This window comes from Acinonyx jubatus, chromosome B2 (genome assembly GCF_027475565.1).
Source record: "Acinonyx jubatus isolate Ajub_Pintada_27869175 chromosome B2, VMU_Ajub_asm_v1.0, whole genome shotgun sequence".
Lineage (NCBI taxonomy): Eukaryota > Metazoa > Chordata > Mammalia > Carnivora > Felidae > Acinonyx > Acinonyx jubatus.
In genome coordinates, this window is record NC_069385.1 from 145617821 (window position 1) to 145641363 (window position 23543).

Consider the following 23543-nt stretch of genomic DNA (forward strand, 5'->3'; position numbering starts at 1 on the left):
TTTCAAACCCGAGGAGGGGGTCGCGGGAACCCACGACCTCGTAGCCGGGTCAAACAGAAGCGTGGGTACCGCGGGCACCCACTACCTTAACTGGTAGCCGAGGTGGGCGCAGCTTTGTGGCGCCAAGCCTTTCTTAACCAGTGGGGTCTCGGCTAATTGCAGGTAGTTAGCGTCAGAGTTGAATCCTGTTGTGGGGCGCCCCGCTGGGGCCCACAGGGCTTTAGAGAACCACTTCGTGTGGAAAACTCACGCCTTTGGTGTCACAAGTGTTCTGAGCATGGAAACGATTCTCCTTTCGTCATCTAGGTAAAAGCATCAGGGGCCCGAGGACAGTGTGTCCCCTAACGAAGCAGGAAGCTGGAACCATGGGAGCAAGAACAAGAGAAACTGCGTCCAAACCTCCAGAAGATGAAGCCGACAGCGACCTGCAGCAGCAGGGCCAGACAACAGAAGCCGCGGGGTACGCGATGCAGAGTCGTAGGCCAGGAGGTCAGAGCCAGTCGAGCCGGCGTCGCATCAAGGGAGGAGGGACGCAGGGCCATTCTGGCGCTTCGCATAAGCAAGACGCCCCGGTGAAAAATACCGAGAGGACGATGAAGGCCGAATGTGCTGTGACCGGAGAAATGCACACGCCTGCGACGAACAGCAGTGGGGAGACTTCAACCGCTCCCCATGACTTGCTTCCTACGGACGCTGGCGTTGGAACCAGAGCCGTTTCCGGGATGCGTATAGTCTCGGGCTTCCCCCAGACTCCGCGTCCAGCAGCTACCTCCTTTCCGGCCATCTGGACCTCTGCCCCACATCTGGTTTGTGGATCCAGGTAGATCCCTTACATCTGAGTGAACAGGCATTGCCTGGTTTCCTTCCTGTGCCCTCAAACACGTGTTCGTGCCACCACACCCATCTCGGGTGCCCTCCCTCGGCTCCCCTGACTGCCGCAACCCTACCAGCCTTCAGCAAGCCTCCGTCAGGAATCATGTCACTACCTTAACGCTTCTTCCAAAAACCTGTGTTTAAGCCCTACGCCGGCTTGACCCCATTCCAAACATCCGGGGAGTGTGTGCGGTGTGCCCGCTTTCATTAATCCCCCAGATGGGGGATCATCAACAAGAGCCAAAGCATTAAGCACCAAATGAATATTAGTGAAGGCACAACATGGGGGCATGGCCGAGACCAAAGTCAGAGCTAGCCTTGGGGAGGACAGTGTCTCAAGAGAGTGGATGGCACAATGCCTGTGGAAAACAGAATAACCAGGGCTACATCGGCCGCAAACACGGGTGATCAGAGCACACGTGTGGGTCTGAGGGTGACGGAGGGCCCCCGGCCGCACAGTTTCAGCTGAGCTGGGGCTCAAAGGACAACAGCGAACAGATACAGGAGGTGGATGGGGAGGGCCCTCGACGAAGAGGGCACAGCACCAGCAAAGGTTTGGTGGCAGGAGGGAGCAATCCAGTATCCAGAGTACAGGGAACGGGCGACGTGTGGTTTGTGAAGAGGCTGGAGAGGTGGGTAGAGCGAGAACACACCGTGCGGCCGGGAAGCGCGTTGGTCTTTTATCCGGAAATCAACAGGAGGGGTGTCAGGCGAAGGGCTGTAGTCAGGGTCGGAGGGTTCCGAGGTTTTCGCGCAAGGGACCGGGCGGAAGTAGGCGTTCGCGGTGTAATCCAGGGGCAAGCGCTGGGCCCCGGAGGTGGGAGCTCACGTGGTGCGGGGTAAGCAGACTGTTTGCCACAGGAGATACGCCTGACAAGACTCGGGAACTAAACAGGAGCAGAAGGTGTCTGGGGTGACTCTGAGGTCTTGGTTTGCTACCCGATGGAGGGAGATGCCTCTGAGACAGACAGAGTTCATTCCCAAGTGAGGATGACAAGAAGGAAGGTCTGGGCTTCACGCAGGAGATCTTGGCTTCAGGCAGAAATACAGCAAACATCTTGATGTAGGCGGTGCTTGAAATGCTTAGCATGGCTGAGGGGGCCCTGGGGGACAGGATGGCACAAGGGAGGGAAAGCCTGAGAAGGAGCCTCAAAGAACTCCAACACTGAATGGCCTGCCTGGGGGATAATTCGTCTTTTTAAGAAAAGGGGAAAAAAAGAAACGCCTAGAATGAGAGGAGAACCAAGAGACTAGGGTGCTAAGAGAGGGAAGACAAGAGCCTGTGCTCCAGAAAAGAGTGCAGTCGCCCATGGCATCTGCGGGGACGGGTAGGTTAGGGGGTCAGGCAGTGGGACGGGCAGGTTAGGGGGTCAGACAGTGGGAAGAGGGGGTCAGGCAGTCCGGTGCTGATAGGTCTGGCAGTGGAGGGGAGGGGAGAGGCGAGGGGGCAGGAGCAGGAGGAAACGGGATGGAGAAAGGAGCTTACAGGGGCACCCGGGGGGCTCAGTCGGTTGAGCATCTGACTCTTGATTTCGGCTCAGGTCATGATCTCAAAGTTCATGGGATGGAGCCCCGCATCCGGCTCTGTGCTGACAGCATGGAGCCTGGTTGGGATTCTCTCTCCCCCTCTCTCTGTTACACTATCTCTGTCAAGATAAATACATGAACTTTAAAAAAAAGAAAAAGAAAGAAAGAAAGGAGCTTACAGCAGGTACGTTTAGAACCTGGGGGCAGAATGTAGCTGAAAGAAAAAAATGGGTTCTGCTAAAGCACATGTGAATGGCAGGTTTCTGGAAAGGCTGGGGGAAGGGAGGAGCACTGGGGCCGGAAGCCCAGCTGGGTGGATGATGAGCGATGCATGAGGGTGGCTCCTGCCCTTTCGCCAGATGGCCCAAGACCGTGCCCTGCCCGCTAGCAGGACTCCAGAGGGCTGTCGTCGGGGTACCTGGCTTCTCTCATCTTCCAGCACGTGGGTAAGTGAAAGGTCGGCAGTGCTCTTTGAGAAAGGGGGAAGCGACCTGTGAGACACCAAGACGCCCTGTGGGTGGCCGCCTCCCTTGGGGCACCTCGGAGCTCCTCCCCCACCGCCCCCTTCCTTTAGGACAGTCCCCCCCGGTCCCCCTGACTGCAGACCATGACATACATTATTTTATAATATCCTTAACACAGGCGCAGTGTCTCGTACACACTGACAATGAGCGTGTGTGCGCGAGTGTGTGTTCAATCCCCGCATGACTCCATGAACGGAAGGAATGGCCCGTGGGGGTGCGGGAGACCAGTTAGCCAAGAAATGACTGACAGGGTAAAGGACCCAATTTTTCTTTAATTTCCTTTGTTTTCCAGAACATAGAATTATCTAAGCCTACGAATTCCTTTCCTCATCCCATCTGGTGTTGAGTTGGGGGGGACCGGGTGTCTGCACTCAGCAACTCCAGCAATTGAAAGCCAGTCCCAGGCTCTCAGCAGCAGGGATCACGGCGTGTGCCCACCACAGCAGAGTCTCTTATCGGTTTCCGATCCACCCCATTGATACGTACTCCTCCCCTTTCCCTCCGTGGCCTCTTCTGGTTTCTCCTCATCTGTCACTTTGAGTTGTTCCTGAAAAGAAGTTTGATTTCTCCCTGGGCCTGATGAGTAAGTGCAATTTCCCCCCAAACAGGCTTCCATAAAGTACAGAAACCTTCTCACATTTTCCGCTAACCCACACATCTACAACACACGGGAGTGAAAGCTGAAAATTCTAGAAGAGTCCTTTCACCAAATCTTGGAGTAAAATGTATTTTCTCGCACTTGCTTATTGGCTTGCTTGACAGTCGTTCACAAAGCAACTGGTGCACAGGGGAAGACAAACAAACCCGCGTTGAAAATGCAGGCCCGACACGTGGAACCAGAACTATATGGTGCAAAAGAGATGCACACGGGCTGTGGGTGGGCCCGGCCCCCCAGGAAGGCACGGCCATCTTCTTCCTGGGCCGGGGACCGCCCCTCAGACCCAGCTCCTGTGCTGGTCCCTCTTCCCTTGAATGAAGACATCAGTCCCAGGCCCTGCCAGCGCTCTATTGGACACTAAGTCTTGTAGAGAAAGAAAAGAGTGCACATAAACGTCACTGTTGAGTCCCTGAACCCAGAGGATAGAAGAAGGCTTTAACACAGTTCAAAGGTATAGTCTGGCTGAGTGTGTGTGTGTGTGTGTGTGTGTGTGTGTGTGTGTGTACACATTAAGGTCTTTACTTATTTTTGAAACAGAGACAGAGCATGAGTAGGGGAGGGGCAGAGAGAGAGGGAGACACAGAATCCGAAGCAGGCCCCAGGCTCCGAGCTGTCAGCACAGAGCCCGACACGGGGCTCGAACTCAATAACGGTGAGATCATGACCTGAGCTGAAGTTGGACGCTCAACTGACTGAGTACATTTCTCTCAAGCTGTCTTCCTTGTCCCAGTGACAGGTTATCCTGGGCATCCAATACACATCTCTCCTCCCGATGTAAAAAGAAACAGGACGGTGTGGTGAACGACTGTGACACGGCATAAGGGCCAGGCACATAGTATGAAGCCGTCCATCCTTTTTGCTCAACGTGGGTGCTGAATCCTGAAACACTGGTCAGCTCGGGGGTTGGAGCCCCAGCGGTCAGACTGCTGCCTTCCCTAATAAAAGTACATTTTATCTACAGCAATCACAAGGCACACTTTTTGTACTGGAACGAATTCCCGCTTTTTTGTAACTCCTCTGTTACTAAGAAAATGAAGAGAAAGACTTCGCTCTGAGATGTGCGTTCTCTGGTCCTGCTCAGAAGCATCCCTGGTCCTTTCGAAGAACGAACTGCCGTTTCCTGGGCCAACTGGCCGAGTGCTGCCTGGTATGCTGGACGGAAAGCCTGCTTTACCTGGTTACAAAAGCCAGAAAGGACAAGTGGCCGAGGTGCTAAAGTGGGGTACCCGCTAAGGGACCCACCTGGGGGAACAACAGGGGAGGCACCACGTGTCATCCACACGCAGGGACATTTTCTGGGCTTCTCGGTAAAACAGCTAATGCCACTGACTAATGCCTGGTCATAGGCCCCCAGGTGTGTTTCTACATGTGAGCTGTGTATAAACACGCCTCTAACCCAGGCGCCCCCCCACCCACCCCGCCCCGTCCGCATTTTATCCAAGTGAGGGGAAATGCCAGGCGAGGACAGGTGTTTCACCGGAGGCTGAGAGCGAATATGACATCTCTCACCAAAATGTCACTGCTTTCAGTAAACACAGTCCATTGGAAGGAAGAAGGGTATCCCTTAGTTCTCTTTTCTGGGATCTATATTTGGCCCAATTTATGGTAACTAACTCTGTAACAGAGTGTGCGACGTCACATCAAAGACTGGGGTAGGCGGCAATGTGTAACAGATGTAAAATTCCAAAGTGAAGAAGTAAGAGGACCTCACAGAGGTCGTTCAGGGTGTGATTAAAACCCAGTCGTGTGGGGAGGCGCCAAGATGGCAGAACAGCACGGAAGTTTTTTGTGTGTCTCGCGTCCATGAAATACAGCCAGACCAACACTAAACCATCCTGCACACCTAGAAAACCGATCTGAGGATTAACACAACAATCTGTACAACCTGAACCACAGAACTCAGCAGGTACATGGTGCGGAGAGGTGAACTTGGGGGGAGAGAAGCCACGGAGGGCAGGGAGCCGCTTTTGCATGCAGAGAGAGGACAGAGACGGGGGGGGGGGGGGTAGAATACGGGAAAAGCACCCCTCCCCAAAAGCAGCCAGAGAGAAGTGGAAAATTGGAAACGGCCGCAGGGACTACACTGAAAAGGGAGAAAGGAGAGGGTTTAAATTCCATTAAGAGTGTAAACAAGGGGAGTATGAAGGCTGCAACTCTGCAGCTCAATACCTGGCAGTGCTCCGGTGGGAAGGGCTCTGTTCCCCAGGAACAGAGTGGGGTCTGTGAGGTTCTCGGGCCACGTGGGGAAAAGTGGTTCCACTGCTGGAAGGACATTTGGTAGAGACTGTTGAAGCCACCTGGTCCCAGCAGACCTGGAAGGCGGCCACATTCGCTGGTGCTGGGGCAAGGTCGTTGAGGGTGAAGCCTGGTGCCAGATGTGTGTTGTGGTTTTCCATAATCCCTGAAACGCTGATGCTACGCTATCTTGCGGACTTTTTCTGGGATGGGCTGGCACCTGGCCGCAGTCTCGGGTCACCGGCAACAGCAGGCTCCAGTGGGCATTCCTGGGTGCAGCCAACATTGGACCACTGCTCATTCGGCCATTGCTCGGTGAGACCCTCCCGCAGAGGGGTGGAGCGGGTCAAAGCCGCAGTCCTTCGGAAGTAAGGGGCCGGGAAAAACAGCCACATCTGAGGCAAAACTCGGGAGAGAGGTGCTGCCCGGGGCCTGGTCACGGAGAGTGAAAAAGCAGGGAGTGGACGAGAGCTGAGGACAGAGGACGGGTGCGCGATTGCTGATCCGGGAGAACAGACTAGGTGGCTGGGCGGCGCCATTTTGACCGCTCCCGCGCATGCGCATCCACACCTATGAGCAGACAACACTCCACCCTAGTAGGCTAGGAGCGCCATCTAGTGGAGAGTGGAGCCATTACACTGAGCCCCGCCCAACTGGGCCAACCTCGCTCTTCAAGACCACAAGTCTCACCGCCTACTTAGTTTATGGACTATAAAGCACCTCATGGTTTGACTTTTAGAGAAAAACAAAGTAATTTCAGTCGTATTTCAGTCTGTTAGCTGATCCATCTATTCAATTTTCTTTCTTTCTTTCTTTCATTCTTTCTTTCTTTTTTTCCCCCTTTTTTCTCTCATCTAACAAGCCACTTTCAATACCCAGACCAAAACACACCTAGGATCTAGCATCATTTATTAGACTGTGTGTGTGTGTGTGTGTGTGTGTGTGTTTAATTTTTTATTTGAATATTTTTTAATTTTAATTTTTTTAATTTTAATTTTTTCTACCTCATGAATTCCTTTTCTCCCCTTCAAAATGACAAAACAAAGGAATTCACCCCAAAAGAAAGAGCAGGAAGAAACGACAGCCAGGGACTTAACCAATACAGATAAAAGCAAGATGTCTGAACCAGAATTTAGAATCACTATAATAAGAATACTAGCTGGAGTCAAAAATAGATTAGAATCCCTTTCTGTGGAGATAAAAGACGTCAAAGCTAGTCAGGATGAAATCAAAAATGCTATAACTGAGCTGTGGTCACAGATGGATGCAGCGGAGGCAAGGACAGACAAGGCAGGACAGAGAATCAGCGATATAGAGGACAAACTTCTAGAGAATAATGAAGCAGAAAAAAAGAGGGAGATTAGGGCAAAAGAGCACGATTTAAGAATTAGAGAAATCAGTGGCTCATTAAAAAGGAACAACATCAGCATCACAGGGGTCCCAGAAGAGGAAGAGAGAGAAATAGAAATAGAAGGATTATGTGAGCAAATCATAGTGGAAAACTTTCCTAACGTGGGGAAAGACACAGACATCAAAATCCAGGACGCACAGAGGACCCCCATTAGAGTCAACAAAAACCGACCATCAACAAGGCATATCATAGTCAAATTCACAAAATACTCAGGCAAGGAGAGAATCATGAAAGCAGCAAGGGAAAAAAAGTCCCTAACCTACAAGGGAAGACAGATCAGGTTTGCAACAGACCTATCCACAGAAACTTGGCAGGCCGGAAAGAAGTGGTGGGATATATTCAGTGTGCTGAATCAGAAAAATATGCAGCCAAGAATTCTTTAGCCAGCAAGGCTGTCATTCAAAAGAGAAGGAGAGAGAAAAAGTTTCCCAGACAAACAAAAATTAAAGGAGTTTGTGGCCACTTAACCAGCCCAGCAAGATTTTTAAGGGGGACTTTCTGAGGGGAGAAATGATGAAAAAATATATATATATGTGTGTGTGTATATATGTATGTATATACATATATGTATATACATATTATATATATAATACATATATATATTCACAGACACACACACACACACACACACACACACACACACACACCCACCCACCAAAAGCAACAAAAGATTACCAAGGACCAGAGAGCACCACCAGAAACTCCAACTCTACAAGCATCATAATGGCAATAGATTCGTATCTTTCAGTACTCATTCTAAACGTCAATGGACTCAATGCTCCAATCAAAAGACATAGGGTAACAGAATGGATAAGAAAACAAGTTCCATCTATATGCTGTTTACAAGAGACCCATTTAGACCTAAAGACACCTTCAGATTGAAAATAAGGGGATGGAGAACCACCTATCATGCTAATGGTCAACAAAAGCAAGTCAGAGTAGCCATACTTGTATCAGACAAGCTAGACTTTAAAATAAAGATTGTATCAAGGGACGCAGAAGGGCATTATATCATAATCAAGGGGTCTACAGACCAAGAAGGCCTAACAATTGTAAACATTTATTTGCCAAATGTGGCGGCACCCAAATATATAAATCAATTAATCACAAACATAAAGAAACTCATCAATAGTAATATCATAATAGTAGGAGACTTCAACACCCCACTCACAGCAACAGACCGATCATCTAATCAAAAATCAATAGGAAACAATGGCTTTGAATGACACACTGGACCGGACGGACTTAACAGATATATTCAGAACATTTCACCCCAAAGCAGCAGAATATACGTTCTTCTCCAGGGCACATGGAACATTCTCCAGAATAGATCATATACTGGGACACAAATCAGCCCTCAGCAAGTACAAAAAGATTGAGATCATACCGTGCATATTTTCAGACCACAATGCTATGAAACTCAAAATCAACCACAAGAAAAAATTTCGAAAGGTAACAAATACTTGGTGACTAAAGAACATCCTACTAAAGAATGAATGGGCCAATGAAGAAGTTAAAGAGGAAATTAAAAAGTATATGGAAGCCTATGAAAATGATAACACCACAACCCCAAACCTCCGGGATGCAGCAAGGTGGTCATAAGAGGAAAGTATATAGCAATCCAGGCCTTCCTAAAGAAGAAAGAAAGATCTCAGATACCCAACCTAACCTTACGCCTAAAGAGCTGGAAAAAGAACAGCAAATAAAATCCAAAACCAGCAGAAGACTGGAAACAATAAAGATGAGAGCAGAAATTAATGCTATCTAAAAACAACAACAACAACAAAAAACAGTAGAACAAATCAATGAAACCAGAAGCTGGTTCTTTGAGAGAATTAACAAAATTGATAAACCATTAGCCAGTTTGATCAAAAAGAAAAAGGAAAGGACCCAAATAATTAAAATCAAGAATGAAAGAGGAGAGATCACAACCAACACAGCAGAAATACAAACACTAATAAGAGAATATTATGAGCAATTATATGCCAATAAAATGCGAAATCTGGAAGAAATGGACAAATTCCTAGCAACATATACACTACCAAAACTGAAACAGGAAGAAATAGAAAATTTAAACAGACCCATAACCAGTAAAGAAATCGAATTAATAATAAAAAATCTCCCAAAAAACAAGAGCCCAGAGCCAGCTGGCTTTCCAGGGTAATTCTATCAAACATTTAAGGAAGAGTTAACACCTATTCTCTTAAAGCTGTTCCAAAAAATAGAAATGGAAGGAAAACTTCCAAACTCTTTCTACGAAGCCAGTATTACCCTGATTCCAAATCCAGAGACCCCACTAAAAAGGAGAACTATAGACCAATTTCCCTGATGAACACGGATGCAAAAATCCTCAACAAGATATTAGCCAACCGGATCCAATGATACATTCAAAAAGTTATTCACCACCACCAAGTGGGATTTATTCCTGGGACGCAGGGCTGGTTCAATATCCAGAAAACAATTAACGTGATTCATCACATCAATAAAAGAAAGGACAAGAACCACATGATCCTCTCAATAGATGCAGAGAAAGCGTTTGACAAAATACAACATCCTTTCTTGATAAAAACCCTCAAGAAAGTAGGGACAGAAGGATCATACCTTGAGATCATAAAAGCCACACATGAACAACCCAACGCTAGTATCATCTTCAATCGGGGAAAACGAAGAGCTTTCCCCCTAAGGTCAGGAACAAGACAGGGATGTCCACTCTCGCCACTGTTATTCAACATGGTATTGGCAGTCTTAGCCTCAGCAATCAGACAACATAAAGAAATAAAAGGCATCCAAATTGGCCATGAGGAGGTCAAACTTTCACTCTTCACAGATGACATGATACTCTATATGGAAAACCCAAAAGATGCCACCAAAAAACTGCTAGAATTGATTCATGAATTCAGCAAGGTTGCAGGATATAAAATCAATGCACAGAAATCGGCTGCATTCCTATACACCAACAATGAAGCCACAGAAAGAGAAATCAAGGAATTGATCCCATTTACAGTTGCACCAAAAACCATAAAATACCTAGGAATAAATCTAATCAAAGAGGTGAAAAATCTATACACTGAAAACTATAGAAAGCTTATGAAAGAAATGGAAGAAGACACCAAAAAAAAAATGGAAAAAGATTCCATGCTCCTGGATTGGAAGCACAAATACTGTTAAAATGTCGATACTACCCAAAGCAATCTACATATTCAACGCAATCCCTATCAAAGTAGCACCATCATTCTTCACAGAGCTAGAACAAACAATCCTAAAATCTGTATGGAACCAGAAAAGACCCCAAATAGCCAAAGCGATCTTGAAAAAGAAAACCAAAGCAGGAGGCATCACAATCCCAGACTTCAAGCTATACTACAAAGCTGTCCTCGTCAAGACAGTATGGTACTGGCATAAGAATAGACACTCAGATCAATGGTACAGAATAGAGAACCCAGAAATGGACCCAAAAGTGTATGGCCAACTCATCTTTGACAAAGCAGGAAAGAATATCCAATGGAATAAAGACAGTCTCTTCAGGGGCGCCTGGGTGGCGCAGTAGGTTAAGCGTCCGACTTCAGCCAGGTCACGATCTCGCGGTCCGTGAGTTCGAGCCCCGCGTCAGGCTCTGGGCTGATTGCTCAGAGCCTGGAGCCTGTTTCCGATTCTGTGTCTCCCTCTCTCTCTGTCCCTCCCCCGTTCATGCTCTGTCTCTCTCTGTCCCAAAAATAAATAAATGTTGAAAAAAAAATTAAAAAAAAAAAAAGACAGTCTCTTCATCAAGTGGTGCTGGGAAAACTGGACGGCGACATGCAGAAAAATGAACCTGGACCACTTTCTTACACCAGACACAAAAATAAACTCAAAATGGAGGAAAGATCTCAATGTAAGACAGGAAGCCATCAAAATCCTTGAGGAGAAAGCAGGCAAAAACCTCTTTGATCTTGGCCACAGCAACTTCTTAATCAACGTCTCCGGAGGCAAGGGAAACAAAAGCAAAAATGAACAAATGGGATGACATCAAACCAAAAAGCTTTTGCACAGTGAGGGAAACCACCAACTTCTGTTGGAAAAGGCAACCTCCTGAATAGAAAATATTCATAAATGATGTACTGATGAGAAATTAACACTGAAAATACATAAAGAATGCCTACAATTCATTTTTTTTTTAAAAAAACTAACGATTCCAATTAAAAAATAGGCGGGGGGGGTGGGGTGCCTGGGTGGCTAAGTCAGTGGAGCGGCCGACTTCGACTCAGGTCATGATCTCACAGGTTCATGAGTTCGAGCCCCGCACCGGGCTCTGTGCTGACAGCTCAGAGCCTGGAGCCTGCTTCAGATTCTGTGTCTCCTCTCTCTGTGCCCCCCCCCACCCCGCCCCTGCTCACACTCTGTCTCTCTCTCAAAAATAAACATTAAAAAAAATTTTTTTTAAACTAGGCAGAGGACCTGAATAGACATTTCTCCAAAGCAGACATCCAGATCGCCAACTGACATGAAAAAACGCTCATCATCACTATCATCAGGGAAATGCAAGTCAAAACTGCAATGAGGTATATCACTCACACCTGTCAGAATGGCTCTTATCAAAAAGCTAAGAAATAACAAGCGCTGGCAAGAATGTGGATGGAAAAAAAGAAAACCTCTCATGCACTGTGCGTGGGAATATAAATTGGTGCAGTCACTACGGAGACTAGTACAGAGATCCCTCAAAAAATTAAAAATAGAACTATCACAGAATTCCGCAATTCCACATCGAGGTATTTATCTGAAGAAAATGAAGACACTAATTCAAAAGGACACATGCACACCTATGTTCGTCACAGCATTATTTCCAATAAACAACGTACAGCAGCTACCTAAATGTCCGTCGATAGATGAATGAATAAAGAAGACGCACCGTATTTATCCAACAGAATATTCCTCAGCTGTAAAAAAAGAATGCAATCTTGTCATTTGCAGCCACACGGATGGAGCCCGACGCTAAATGGGATAAGTCAGAGCAAGACAAATACCGTATGGTTGCACTTATTTGCGAATAAAACACAAAACAACCAACAAAACAGAAGGAGGTTCACAGATACAGAGGACAAACGGGATGGTTGCCAGAGGGAAGGGGGGTGAAGAGATGGACCAAACAAGTAAACGAAACTAAGAGATACGCTCTTCCAGTTAAATAAGACACGGGGGGTGGGGAGGGGTGGGTGGCGCCTGGGTGGCTCAGTCGGTTGAGCGTCCGACTTCAGCTCAGGTCACTCCATGGGTTCGAGCCCCACGTCGGGCTCTGTGCTGACAGCTCGGAGCCTGGAGCCTGCTTCGGATTCCGTGTCTCCCCCTCTCTCTCTCTGCCCCTCCCCTGCTCACGCTCTGTCTCTCTCTGTCTCAAAAATAAATAACATTAAAAAAAATGTTTTTTTAAATGAAATAAATAGGGACACTTTTGGGTGGCTCAGCCGGTTAAGCGACTGACTTCAGCTCAGGTCACGACCTCAACATCGTGGGCTCGAGCCCTGCGTCAGGCTCTGTAATAACTCGGAGCCTGGAAACTGTTTCGGATTCTGTGTATCCCTCTCTCTCTGCCTCTCCCCTCCTCATACTCTCTCTCTGTCTCTCAAAAATTAACAGAAATAAAATAAAACATTTAAAAAATTTTTAATAGTTAAATAAAAATAAGCAAACAACTTATTAGAGTAAAACTAAAGTTTATGCATTTAAAGTCATAAAGAATAATGGAATACTAACGAGGGGAGAAAAAAGAGATAAAATATCAAAAGGGAGGAAGGAAAAATATTATTTGCAAATGATACGATTATCTACCTAGAAACCAGAGAATCAACTTACAAACCATCCTAGCAAGGTATCTCGGCCACAGTTACGTTTCTCAGTTTAAAAAAATAAATCTATTCAAACAATATCTTCCCTATATCCCAGCCCAAACTTGTAAGAAAATATAAGAAGTAAAAATCCCATTCAGGAAATATAAGTTAAATTTGATAAGAAATGCATAGGAAATACGTAAAGCAAACTGTAGCACTGGGCTGAAGAAAAAGTGAACCTTCCTTTGGCATTGGGGGGGGGGGGTGGTCTTACTACGTTCTCTTAAGGGAGGTCATGCTATTACAGCAATCTTAATTTCTCCCAAATAGATTTAGTGCAATCTCATGCAATTAGATTGCAATTCGGTGCAACTTAAGTACTGCGGTTAAGTCTTTATTAAAATGGCCCAATGATTATAAACTTTCCTGGAATCAAAAGCAGCCGAGGCTACATATTATCATCCTCAAAAATAAAAATGATAACAGTTGTTTGATCAGCCTGATAGTTACATCTATTAAAAATTTAGACCAACCACTATATTAATAACAGGTCCTTGTAACAATAGATATTAAACTATGTATTAAGCCCAGAAACACATATAAACATATCGAAGTTTATTTTACCAAAAGTTGGTATTTTAAATCAGAAGAAACAAATGTGAAGTATTCCAAAAAAAAAAATGTTGGTAGAACTCAATCACTTGGAAAACAAGTCTGAATCCTGACTTAAGCTGCGCGATAAACATCTGTACATGAAGTAAAGACAATAAAGAAACAATGAACTTTTAGGAAGGAAACGTCTATGCTGTATGCGGTCGGTTTCTCTCTTTCTCTCCTTTCCCCTCCGTGTGAGCTCAATGATGGCAAGGTCAAAGACTGCCCTAACTGGTTGAGGCAGCCCATTTGTAAAGCCTGCAAGGACCTCAGATTAACGCACAGTCGTGACAAATCACAGTATTGCATTCCTGAAACTAATATAACCTGTATGTTAACTGCACTGGACTTAAAATTAAAAAATAATAAAAATGAATAAAAACTAAAACTAACACAAAAAGCTCTCAGGAGATTGAAGTCTGCTGATGGTCAGTCTTGGTATCCTGGTGAGAGTGTCAGTGGGGGACAGGCCGGGGCAGTGCCCGCCCACAGGTGCACCGGCTAGGGGAACCTTTTCTGTCACCCATGTGGCTTCACTCTGACATTCTTCATTCTGCAGGGCCATACGGGTCCACTTGTCTTTACACACCCAAACACATTCACCTAAAGCTACCCGGTCAATAAAACCCCTTTATATCAACAAAACAGAACATACAACAAGTTTACAGATTTTAGGACCACATAATTATGGCATCTAATTTACAAAGCCTCTAAGCCAAGTTTTCTATTGTTGCACAAACCACTGGCAGTCCTGATGACATTATATACAGTTCTGTGTGGTCTTTACTGATTTCCCGCCCCACCTCACCCTCAAACAAAGGCAACTACAACCAACGTACAAAAAGACAAAAAACTAGGGAACTACCTCATGCCAGAACCATCAAGGGCTGTTTGCTAAATTAGTGACCAGGAGGACCCAAAGAATAGGTGACATTGGAGTCAACTCACAGCTCCCTGCCAGACGCCTGGGCTCTGCTCCTTCCTCAGAAAGGGCAGGAGAGGAAAAAGCCTCCGGGTCAGGGCTGCCGGATCCTTCCAGCAGCAGGAAGTGGGCGGAGCAAGTGCACCGGGGAACCAGAGGCGATCTTGCAATTCCGGGGGCCAGGCCCTTGGTGCGCAAAGGCTCTGCGCCCGAGGGGAGACGCGTGATCGTGACTGCCCTCTGACATTTTCCCCCAGCTGCTTCCCTCGAGATGGAAAATTGACAGGGACCAACTTTGCAACAATGTGTCAGTGTGACTGAGCCGAGCAAATACTGCGGATTCTGCAGACCAGCTGAGCGCTGCCTCGTGGCCCAGTGCCCCGAGGATGCAGGGTGTTGAAGAAGCCTTGCTTCCTCCTCCCAGAGCCGCAAAACTGAGAGCAGGGCCAAAGAGGACGCTTCTGGGACCCCGCCACCGGTGCTGGGGTCCCCGCGCTGGCTGTCACCTGGCCTTGGGTCTGCAAGGTGGATTTAAAGCTCCCAGCCCTCCGGCACCCGCCCAATGGAAGCTGCAGAGGCCGCCGAGGTAAACAAGGGGTTCCACCTCTGCTGTGTTTGGGGAGTGACACCCTCAGGCAGGCGCCGTCCGTCCGGGCAGGAGAAAAGTTACTAGAAAAGTCCAAGGGGTGAGATGTTTTGGAGGGGGAAAGAAGGCAGCAAAAGAGAGTATTACCTGCTAGTGAAAAATGGACAGCTTTTCCAAGAAGGTTTAATCAGAGCGTGTAAGCACAATCAGCATTTGAAATATTCCCTGTACCTTCGGAATTATTAGCGGGGGCAAGGAAGCAAGAGGAGGAGGAGGACAGAGATAAGGGGGACATGGTTTTAGGAGAGTATAAAATACAGTATAAAATACAAACATGAAGTGTATGTGTCATGATAACAAAGGCTGTTGGGTTAAACTCACCCCTGCAAAGGAGACAGTGCTCAGCGTGGGGAAAGTATTTGTAAGAAACACAGATTAAGTGAAATGGCTCAGAAAGGTAGAAACCAAAGGCGACGGCACTGCATTCCAGAGAATCTGAAGCAAGCACACACACAAGAAATGTGAGAGGGCAGTAATTTTAGACAATTTTAGAAAATCAAAGTTAACCTTTCCAGGGGGGACACACTTACCGAATCTTTTTTGATATTGTAATATAACATCAGGATGTTCAATAAAAACTGCTTGGAGGGGAGCCTGGGTGGCTTAGTCGGTTAAGCGTCTGACTCTTGACCTCAGCTCAGGTCATGCTGTGAGGATTTGTGAGTTCGAGCCCCGTGTTGGGCTCTGCACTGACAGCCCGGAGCCTGGTTGGGATCCTCTCTCTCTCTCTCTCTCTTCCTGTCCCTTTCTCTATCTCTCTCAAAATAAGTAAACATTAAAAAAATTTTTTTAAGCTGCTTGGACATAAATGGAAATTAAAAGAGATAATGAAAACTTCAATATACCTTGTAGATTTTAATAGGTCAACTATGTAGAAACAAATAAGATTTTTGGGTCTGAATATGATTACTGCCATAGCTATGCCCAGCTCCATATCTTGGAAATAGAGGATAAACCTTTGCTATGGAGTATTTCCCAGATTTCTTATGTGCTTATTCATAAGGACAACCTCAGTAGTTTCTCTATTAAAATAATTTGTATGAGCTCCCATGTTTTTAGCTTCTGGTTGTGTTTCCTTCACTTACACAAAATTAACTAACAAAGACATGTTTAATTCCAGATCCAGAGTTTTGCCATTTCTAATCAGCAACCTTGCATATAAATGCATCTTGATGAATTTTTGTGATGCACCGTTATGGGAACTCTTACTACTGGCAATACTGAGTCAATTGAATTTTTTCTAATGTTTGTTTGTTTTTGAGAGAGAGACAGAGCATGAGCAGGGGAGGGGCAGAGAGGGAGGGAGTCACAGAATCCGAAGCAGGCTCCAGGCTCCGAGCTGTCAGCACTGAGCCCAACCTGGAGCTCAAACCCATAGACCGCAAGACCATACCCGGAGGTGAAGTCGGATGCTTTACCCACTGAGCCACCCAGGCGCCCCTATTGAATTTTTGATTGATACCTACCAAATTTCCCTCCAACCATCATTTGGACCATTTCTTTCAATAAATTCGCTAACCAGTTATTATTATCGCTTAACGGGAAAAAATTTATTTCTGTATTAATTGATCAGCAAAGTTACCAGGTGTGTTTACTGTTTCTGTAGCTTTCCAGTCAACCCACTTTGATTTTCAAGGTAAGCAATCATGTCATTTACACATAACGTGAATTTCACCCTTTCCCAGGGTTGATTCCTTTATTTCGCTCTCAACTCCTTCCTCTTAAGTGAAAACCTCACTGCTTATTGCACAGACAAAATGCCAACCCGTGTACTGACCCGCCATGTGGCTGCTCATAAATCCCACCTTCTCTGGGGCTACTTCGGATTCACTCTAGGTTACGTCCAAGGCCCACGCCTACAGTGTGCTTGGGTTTCATCCTCTCTGGATGACTCAAATACTTTCATTCTGCGTGTGCGCCTCTCTCCCACGGTGAAACCACATGACTGAATAATGCTATCAGCTTAGGTGTTACTACTGCACCTAAGTCTAAGACAGACAAACAATCCACGTTCCCCCACAGGGACTGTGTCATTTATCTGCTCCCTTTTACAGTGCTGTTTGTTCTTGCTGTCTCCATTTCCTCCGCTCACATTCCCTCCTTCCTCACCCCCACTCCCCCTTCTCTCCCTCCATCCCCCTCCCTCTCCCCTTCCTCCCTCCCTTCCTTCCTTCCTTCCTTCCTTCCTTCCTTCCTTCCTTCCTTCCAAAACACAGGTAGAGAAAACTGCCTGAAACAAACATGTAATTCCGTGAACACTCTTTTAATCACCACTGTGGGCATAAAAGAATATTGCCAGAACCTCATAAGTTTTCCATGTGGTCTGTCCTAATCACATCTTCCTCCCCTTAAAAGTAATAACTATCCTGACATTTAGAACAAAGTCTTCTCTGCGTGTCTTTACGGGTTGGCCACCCTCCACCCTGATAGTGTTGCCAGTTTTTAAAAATGTAATGCTTTTAAAGTCACTTTTGATCTAGACGCTCCCCCTCCTGTCCCTTTTCTTTTGCTTTGTAATTTGTCTGTTAAAAAATCTATTAAGGCCTTTGACTGTAAAATTCCCACAGTTTAGATTTGCTGACGATGTCCTTAGGATTTTGATCCACGCATTCTGCACTCTCGAGTCGCTGTCTTTCTTGCAAAACAGCAGCTGCTATCTACAGGCTTGACTGTACTCAGCTGATGTTCTTAGCAAGACCCTGGTGACGTGTGTTCTTGGGTCAGGATGTACACGGTGTGTCTATATCTCTGTGATGTTAACCGCTGTCGGGGCAAAAACAAAACAAAACAAAACAAAAAAACAGATCCCTTTATTCACTAGAGTTTGTTCAGTAAAGATATCCTACATATACCAATTCTTATTTATGCATTAGGGGAAGTAATTCTATAAAGACACACGTCTACTCTTTATTTACCTCTGACAGAGTTGAAAGAAGAAAGGCACAGTATCAGATTCTCTTTTGAACTTGAATGTGCCCTTAGTCTCCATCGTTCGTTCTAGTCAGGGTCACCTTTAAGGTACCTCTTGCCAAACCCATTAGTAAATTCCAGACCTTATGTAATTTGACTTCTGGGTAACATTTCCCTCCCGGGGTGACACCACATTCTCCAGCTGTGCTCCCTGCTCAACCCAGGGCCCTGCCCAGTCCCCCCCTTGGAAGCCTCCCCTTCTCTTCCTCACCCTTAAGGTTAGACAGTCCCAGCCCTACTGGTTCCCCAGAATCTCAGAGCGACACCTCTTCTGGGCTGCGTGCTGTCCCCACCTGGACATGGCCCCCTCCCCCCAAACCCAAACGTGTACCCCACCCCGCACCACAGTCTGCTCAGGGGGTACCCTCAACCCTGCCCTCTCCTGCACCCCCACTTTCAAAATCGGAACTCAAGCCGATCACTTCTTACCTTCAGAGGCGTGTTTGTTCTGGTCTGTCTTTATCCCAGTCCTGAATTTCTGCCTTCCCAAATATGAGACAGAAAAGTAGGCTTGTCACATTAACGCCTGCCGTCAGGAAGAAGATTTTAAACCAGCCAGATTCTGGATTCTGAGGATTTTAGTGCAAAGTAATTATAAATTAGTGGGCTTGAGGTGCTTTTTAACACTTCCAATATCATATTAAAATCAGTACAGGTTTAGCACAAATCACTTTACAGACATGGAAAAACACACTCATAAGGAGCAAAAAAAATTTGTCAGTTCACTCTACAAAGATAATTACCATTTATCTTCCTCCTTTTTTGATTTGTGCCTATGTACATACAATTTTTCATATATCAAAATGGCATTATGATGTACATAGTGCCCAAGCCAAGAATGCATATATTTTTATTTAGAATTATAAACGTGTTTAAAAAAAAAAAGAAATATGAACGTTTGCATATCAAGAAATATTCGACCTTTACTGACTTATTAGTAATCCAGAGTTTAGATTTATAAAATGTGTAAAACATCCCTTATTTCCTTATATTTAAGTGGTTTTTCACTTTTTGCTGCTATAAATTGGAGTACTTTTGAACAAAATTTATCAAATACCTTTTCCTTATTCCTAACTCATTTTCTCTTTGAGCCTCTAATACGATCAGTTTCACTAATAGATCTTGTAATATTCAGCCACTTTAACTTTCATAGAAAATGGCTTACTTAATCATGGTGTCATAGGCATATATTTTAATATGCTGGTGGACTCTATGCACAGGTAATTTATTTCATTTTTGCATCTATATTCAAAGATGGCATTGAATTTTAATTATGTTTGAGATCTGTTTTACCATTTTGCCTTTTAACTTTTGTATCAGCTTAAAATTAAATTTTATGTAGTTGAACGTATAATGCATCGTGATTGCGTTTAAATGTCTGGTGTCATGCTTTCCAAGGATGTCCAACCAGAAATTTATATAATTACTAAGTCCTATTTTACATTAGTATCTTTATTGTTCTTTCCTTCCTTTATATCTTTCATCATCTAGAATAAATTCTGGGGTCAGGTGTGAGAACGGAGTATAATTGTATTTTTCTACAAGGGGGTTTGCCACTATGTATTTGGTTTTTTTTTGTTTTTTTTTAATTTTTTTTTTCAACGTTTATTTATTTTTTTGGGACAGAGAGAGACAGAGCATGAACGGGGGAGGGGCAGAGAGAGAGGGAGACACAGAATCGGAAACAGGATCCAGGCTCCGAGCCATCAGCCCAGAGCCCCACGCGGGGCTCGAACTCACGGACCGCGAGATCGTGACCTGGCTGAAGTTGGACGCTTAACCGACTGCGCCACCCAGGTGCCCCTGTTTTTTGTTTTTTTTTTTTTTTTTAAATAAGTCCATGCCCTCGGTTTGAAATGAAACTTCATCATCCAGAATGTATTTTTTTCGCAACTTGACCAAATCATCATTGGTTTTATTTAAAATATAATTTAGAAAAAAAAAATATATATATATATAATTTAGGAGTAGACCTTGAGAAATAAAACAAGATGTTTCCAGACTAGACATTAAATATATTTAATTATACTGATCTCTCTAATTTAAACATGCCACGCTTGGCAGGTCATTGGCAAAGTCAAGAAAAGGAGCGAGACCTGCCCAGAAATTCAATGACAAATAATACAGTTTGCAATGATTTGAAGTTAATACAATTCATTGTGATTTGGAATGGAAGTCCAGCATGGAAGCTTGACTGTGCCTCTTTCTTCGTGTATTTTCACTGATACTGCTTCTAGGTGTTCAGTTTTCTTCATAGGGGACTTTGCACAAATTTCATTTTTCCCCCATAGGTATTTTGTGTATGGGTTGATAAACTGCTCTTTAGATTTTTCCACAATGTGCGAACTGACTTTGATTCTTTCTCCCCAGGGGGACACTCTGTTCTCTGTACATCATGTTATTTTGTCCTTCTGCATTTACATTGTATATACCTGTAACTTAACTTTTCTTGAGCAACTGGGTTTGCTAGCATTTCGCTGCAGGATAAGATAGCAAACACGCATTTGTTTTTCGTGATTTCAAAGGGTGCGGGGGTAATGAGACTAAGAGCTGTTATGGGTTGAGTATATGAGCGTCTGACACTTGCATGCATGATTGGATTCAGTAAACCCATAAATCCCGTGACGTTTCTATGTCATTTTGGCCATTTACAGCTGGAGACACCAAGAATTAGAGGGAAAATGTTTCTGGGTCACGTAGCTTAGAAATAGCTGAATAAGATAGTTTTGCCAGAGAAATACACACTCTAAACAGCTAAGCGGCTGACCCTCAATTGTTTCCACTATTATTGCCTAAAGAAAACTTTTTTCCTGATAATATAGCAACGCCATCTTTCTTTGGTTAATGTTTGCTTCATTCTTTTTTTATGCCGTCCTCATAACTTTCAATATTTCTATCTCTTTATTCTAGGCAGGTATCTTCTATATAAATGGCCTAAGAATGGATTGAGTTTTTAATCCAGTCTTAAAAACTTTGTCCTTTAACCACAGAAGTTAGTGCGTCTATATTTATTGTGACCACTGGTGTATTTGCATTTATTGCTACAATTTCTGTGTTTTAAATCTTTCCTATATATTAACCATATTCTTACTCACCCCCCCACACACACATATCATTTCTTCTTTCAAATCGAGGGGGTTTTGCCTTTTTTTTTTTTCCACGTCACATGTTTCTCCTCTACCCTGGTTTGAAAGTTTCACATTCTGCCTATTTTTAATGGTTACCCATATACCAAAAAAAAATTGTAATATTAATCCCTATATTTTAAAAAATCAGAAGGACCAGGAGGAGGGGAAACAGGGAGTTGTTCAGTGAGGAAAAAGTTTCAGTCATGCAAGATAACAAAGTTCTAAAGATCTGTTGTACGACAATGTACACATAGTTAACAATACTCTTAATACTGTAACGTACACTTAAAAATTAAGAGGACAAATTTATGTGTCTTTTATTACAATAAATTAAAAAAAAAAAAAGTCAGAGAAGAATCCTATAGCCTCTGAATAAAAACTGATTCATGAAAAAAAATTAGCTCTTTAGTTTCTCATCAGTGTCTCCCAGATTATTTTTTCTTATACTCTAGCTCTGTCTTGTTTTTCCTTATAACTATACATGTTGTGTTATTAACAGTATGTTATAAAGTCAGTATTTTTAAAAATTATGTTTATGTTACTTTCCTTTTGAAAGAGAGAGAGGGAGAAAATGAGTGGGGGAGGGGCAGAGAGAGAGAGGGAGACACAGAATCCGAAGCAGACTCCGGGCTCTGAGCTGTCAGCACGGAGCCTGATGCAGGGCTCGAACCCACAACGGTGAGATCATGACCTGAGCTGAAGTCGGACAGTTAACCAATTGAGCCACCTAGGTGCCCTTATAAAGTCAGTATTCTAAAAAAATTTCTCCATTACCGTCTTGCATATTTTGGGGTGTATTCTAATTCCAAAACAATTCCTTTTGTTAGTAGTGTGAATGATGCCATATAGATATAAAATGCCCACTAGGTAACATTTCTGGTATTTATAAACGCTGCTATTTAAGTATGTTGATTTCGTTTTGAGCAAACTTACTGAACTCCATTCTTCCTTTCTTCCATTTTCTATTTTTTATTGCTCGTGTTGGTTTTCTGAAGCCTTATTTTATTCTCTCTGATTCTTACATCTGTATTTTTCTTTCCTTTTAAAACAGCGTCTAGATCTAAATTCCAGTCCAGTGTTAAAAAGTTGATAAGTAATGTAGGTATGAGCATCCTTTTCTCATTTCTCACCTTCAGGAGTATGCATCTTATTTTTTATTCAACTTTTTAATTTCCTTATTGTTTCTTTTATAAACTGTCAGCTGCCATCATATACAAAGCTTTGTGAGGTTACATTACTGACGAAACATCGTCACTTAACATCATCTAATGCAAATAATTGCTTTTACCACCTTTTCCAAATGCAAACACCTGCTTTGAAACACTTTAAGTTCTTCTTCTTTTCTTTTGGAGTGAAATATCTAGCTTTATATTTTTTTTTTGGAATTTTTTTTTGGTTTTATTTAAATTCCAGCAGTTAACATACAGTGCTATATTCCTTTCAGGAGTACGATATAGTGATTCAACACATCCATACGTTACCTGGTGAGAAGTCACCCCCACCCCGTGACCATCCGTGAGTTCTCGATAGTTAAGAATCTGTTTCTTGGTTTGCCTCTTTCCCTCTCTTTTTTCCCCTTTGCTCATTTGTTTTATTTCTTAAATTCCACATGTGAATGAAGTCTTATGGGATTTGTCTTTCTTTGACTGATTTCACATCGTGTAATACTCTCTACCTCTATCCACATCAGAAATGCATCTTAAATTTCTTCATCCGGTAAAAATAATCTATAGTATTTTGGCGTAAAAAATTTCCACATTGGGGTGCCTGGGTGGCTCAGTCGGTTGAGCGTCTGACTTTGGCTTAGGTCAGGATCTCGCAGTTTGTGAGTTCGAGCCCCATGTCGGGCTCTGTGCTGACAGCTCAAAACCTGAAGCCTGCTTCAGATTCTGTGTCTCCCTCTCTCTCTGTCCCTTTCCTGCTCATGCTCTGTCTCTCTCTGTCTCTCAAAAATGAATAAACATTAAAAAAAAAAGTTGAAAAAAATTTCCACATTAAAGAAGTTCCTTTCTTTCCTTATTTTGCTAATCGGATGCAAAAAAAAAAAAAAAAAAACCTCATACGTAGCTATTGGAATTTTATGTGCCAATTGAGATAATCATAGAAGTTTTTTTTCTACGTTGATCTAATGCGACGAATTATACCAGTAAATACACTTACATTAAACTATCTTTGCTTTACCGAAATAAAATCC

General features: G+C 44.1%; 2 protein-coding genes across 3 annotated transcripts in view; one reads left to right on the top strand and one right to left on the bottom strand.

Moving 5' to 3' along the window:
* LOC106989350 (histone H2B type 1-A) overlaps positions 1-23543 on the top strand; it is a 340681-nt gene that overhangs the window by 62901 nt on the left and 254237 nt on the right. The gene's annotated exons all lie outside the window — the stretch shown is intronic.
* The window catches only part of SLC17A1 (solute carrier family 17 member 1), a 35051-nt gene continuing 29205 nt past the window's right edge, over positions 17698-23543 (bottom strand). For both annotated transcript variants that reach the window (XM_053223232.1, XM_053223231.1), the window contains exons 12-13: positions 18636-18790; positions 17698-18001 (exon numbers count right to left, since the gene is read on the bottom strand). In XM_053223232.1, coding sequence (XP_053079207.1) covers positions 18653-18790 — 138 coding nt within the window. In that variant the 3' untranslated portion in view covers positions 17698-18001; positions 18636-18652. The remainder of the gene's footprint in view (positions 18002-18635; positions 18791-23543) is intronic.